The sequence below is a fragment of the Triticum aestivum genome, chromosome 2B, assembly GCF_018294505.1.
Source record: "Triticum aestivum cultivar Chinese Spring chromosome 2B, IWGSC CS RefSeq v2.1, whole genome shotgun sequence".
Classification (NCBI taxonomy): Eukaryota; Viridiplantae; Streptophyta; class Magnoliopsida; order Poales; family Poaceae; genus Triticum; species Triticum aestivum.
Window position 1 is genome coordinate 130,189,988 of NC_057798.1, and position 3,593 is coordinate 130,193,580.

Below are 3,593 nucleotides of genomic sequence, written 5' to 3' on the forward strand. Positions count from 1 at the left end.
GCACTAACAAGCATGGATTAGGGGGAGTGTTAGGATATAACTAATCCTATTAATCCCTACTTTTCCTAACTGAGACAATTGCCTCGTGTCCCTTCGGTCGCACCCTTTCGGGGGCTATATATATGTGTGTAATCTCATCATCAATGAGAAGAATGATCCTGTCTCTCATTTTACATCAACAAATCAAAGAGGCCCTTAGTATGTGTAGTGATTTTGTTATTATAAGGCTCAAGAGCTCCGAAATCCAAATCGGCTCTTAGGAGCATATGCTCCTGCACACCAAAAATGTTTTTTGCAAATGTTAATTTTTCTTTTGAAAAAAATACATACATAAGACCATCACAGTTAAGAGGCAAGCTAGGCAAGCTAGTCTTGTAGCGTACAGGAACAAGTAGCAGACAAGTCCACGATGGAACATAGTGTTAGTACAGGAATAAGTAGCAGGCAAGTCCACGATGGAACATAGTGTTAGTACAGGAATAAGTAGCAGACAAGTTCAGGATGGAACATAGAGTATTCACACGACATCAGATGCATGGCTACATTTCCAAGAACATGTTAACCCAACTTCAACAAGCGTCTTTAACAAGTTTCATGAAAGGCATACATGTACTTAACTTGTTTCCATAAGGCTCTATAGATCCTCTCAGCTTGATAAGATGCTGGCTTTCAACAAGGAGGGACCAAGCAACAGTTATCTCCACTAAACAATTGCCAAGGTTACAACGTCCTTGACTTACGTTGCTGGATTGGGGTGTGAAGACGACACTTCCACTGAGTTCTCCAGCCCTCATGAAAATTGTGAGCTCTCCTGTTGATTTTACAGACACCACATTCCTCGACAGCTCGAGATAACACTCTTCATCCTCAGGCATTGTTCCAGCTTGTGAATCAAACAGCAAAACATGCTTAGGCGAGCCTGTAACACCAACTTCAGTTTTGTCTAAAGATAGTGCCGAGCAAACAATGCCATTTCCCCAAGGCAATGAGCCCTGTACAGCACAGACACTGAGGATTGTGGCTTGGACTGATTGTTCAAGATGCTCACAGCTTAACACTATTGTGCAAAGGCCCTGGAGGTGACTATCACCATGATCGTCATGATCATCATCATCATAAGTGAAGGCTTTACCGATCAATACTGCATCTTCAGACTGCACTCTGCCCTTTAGTTGTAGTTGGACTTCAATCATAACAGTGTCACCAGACATAATTGCACGAGACGGGCCAGTCAAGTGCAAAAAAGGATTCTGCAAGCATCATTATTCATCGTTAACTTGTCAACAAAGCTGCAAGCCGTAAGAAGAAGAAGAACAGGCAAATATGCGTTAGTACCTCTTCCGTAAGGATTTGGCAATCATCCCTAGTGCGAAGGAAGAGATGGTTGCAACGATGGTCCACAACATCTCGGGCAGCAACCACACCATATACATTCAGTGGCCACTCGAGGGGGATACCTTTTGTTTCTGCCACTTTAATGGAGTAGATCTGCATGGTCCTCAATAATTTAGCATCATTTATGGTTTGGCCGGCGTTGCCTGGCATGTAGTGGGTGAACTGCATGGGGCTGAATAACGCTGCACGCAACCAACTGATGTCTTAGAAATCTAACGTGAACTAACTAAAGAGCACACATATTGCTTTTAGGATCCATTCAAGAAAAACAAAGAATCAACATGTCAAGTAAATCTCTGCACTTACAAGACGAATTAGATTACTTTTTTTTTTTGGTTTTTGAAGGTAACGAATTAGATTACTTGAGACAGGGAAGTAGAACAAGAAAAGCAAACTAAGACCATATAGCATACATGCATGTTTACTCACTTGGGTCTTCAAAGTTGCAACCATTGCCATGTCTACGTTCCCAGTATCTACGATAAGCAGCGAAATAATACTCCTCAGCCTTCTTCTCCACCTCATATGTACGCACATCCAAATCCTCCTCCTCCTCCTCCTCATCCCTTGAGAGGACATCTTCATCTTCCTTATTCTGCCTCATTACCACATCCCCATCCCTTGTGAGGACATCTTCATCTTCCTTATTCTGTCTCATTACCACATCCACATCCCTTATGAGGATAGCTTCATCTTTCTTAGTCTGTCTTATTACCCCTGTCAATTCTGGCACCCAATCACCAAGCCTGTCGATAACTGCTGAGATGGACTTCAATGTGGAGCAGCAGCGTACAAAGGACTCATCACAAGTAAACATGGAAATCGCTAGGAATTTCAATTCTGTCGAGGTTAGCTGACGCATGGAGTCCCACAGGCCATCGAACCGCCGGGAGAACAAACCTAATTTGAAGCCAGCCGCCCTCTCCTCCATCAAGGTCTCCGCCTGGGCCTCAATAATGTTTTTGACAGATGCTGCTATGGACATCGATATATTGTCCGGCAGCTCCTCGAACAGCTCCTTCATGGCCTGCAGCTCCTGCTCCCTGAACCGATTGAAGATCGATTTGCCACCGTCGCAAATCTTGCTCTGCTTATTCACGGATCTGCTTTGGCTGCTGGTCCTCTTGGATGACTTCCCTACAAATTCCATCTCAGCGTCCTCGGCAATCTTGCTCTGGCTATCCATCGATTTCATCGATCGGATCCTCTTCTCAGCTTTCCCTTTATTGCCGATCCAACAGGCGTTCTGCTGCGCGCGGATCTTCCTCTGGGTCTCGGATTCGGCAAGACGTAAGAGCTTCTCCAACAACTCAGACAGACCGGATTTCAACTCCAACAGATTCTTGTGATCCGCGGAGTCCCCGCGACATCCAATCGCAACCATCTTCTTCTCCTGGGCCTGGATCCAGAGGATACTCTCCTGAATGGAGTTTGCAGCCATGTAGACACCCTGATAGAGCTCCTCGCTTAACACGGACTTGCCACTACTTCTCTTTGAATGCCCTGCGGTCGCCGACTCACCGTCGGTCGCCCTTTCTTCTCCCCCCCGCCGCCAACCGCCGCCGATCATTTTTGTTAAGGGGAAGGCAAAGGCACCAGCTAGGGTTTCAGTGCACAGCGCAGGCGGGGATGGTTATATACAGCCTCTCGGGCTTAGCCCAGCCCAGCCAAGTGTATCGATACGCACCGGCACGCCTCAGGCCCAGAGGAAACCCAACTCCCGTTTTGTTTTTTCCGGAAATTCTGACGGTTTTTTCGGGGCGGTTTTTCCCCAGCACAGGTTTTTCGTTTTTCTCATTTTCTTTTAATTCTTCGTTTTCATTTTCTCTTTTCAATTTCGTCTTCTTTTCCCTTTTTCTTCTTTGTTTTTCCTTTTTTGTTTTTATCAAATTAGTAAAAAAAATGTGATGAAATTAGTGAACTTTTAACGAACCGTGTACTTTTTTTGAATTTGTGAAGTTTTCAATTCGTTATTTTTTTAAAATTTTATGAATCTTTTTTTAAAATTTGTGTACTATTTCATTTTAGTGATCTTTGTTCAAATTTATGCACTTTCCTAGTCGTGAACTTTTTTCAAATTCGTGATTTTTTCCATATTTCATTAAACTTCTTCAAAAAATTGAACATTTTTTAAAGAAAATTTTAACTTTTATCTTTTTTTGAAAAAGTCATTGGTCAAGGATCAATAGGTCATCGGT

The 3,593-nt window shown here is 43.5% G+C and overlaps 1 protein-coding gene across 1 annotated transcript; it reads right to left on the reverse strand.

Annotated features, from left to right (window-relative positions):
* Positions 1–434: 434 nt before the first annotated feature.
* Positions 435–2,998, reverse strand: LOC123043878 (uncharacterized). Its single transcript, XM_044466468.1, has 3 exons — positions 1,825–2,998; positions 1,336–1,577; positions 435–1,250 (listed from the first exon to the last, which is right to left on the reverse strand). Exons 1-3 carry the CDS (start codon positions 2,963–2,965, stop codon positions 570–572), a joined length of 2,064 nt encoding a protein of 687 aa, XP_044322403.1. The 5' UTR covers positions 2,966–2,998; the 3' UTR covers positions 435–569.
* Between the last annotated feature and the right edge of the window lie 595 nt (positions 2,999–3,593).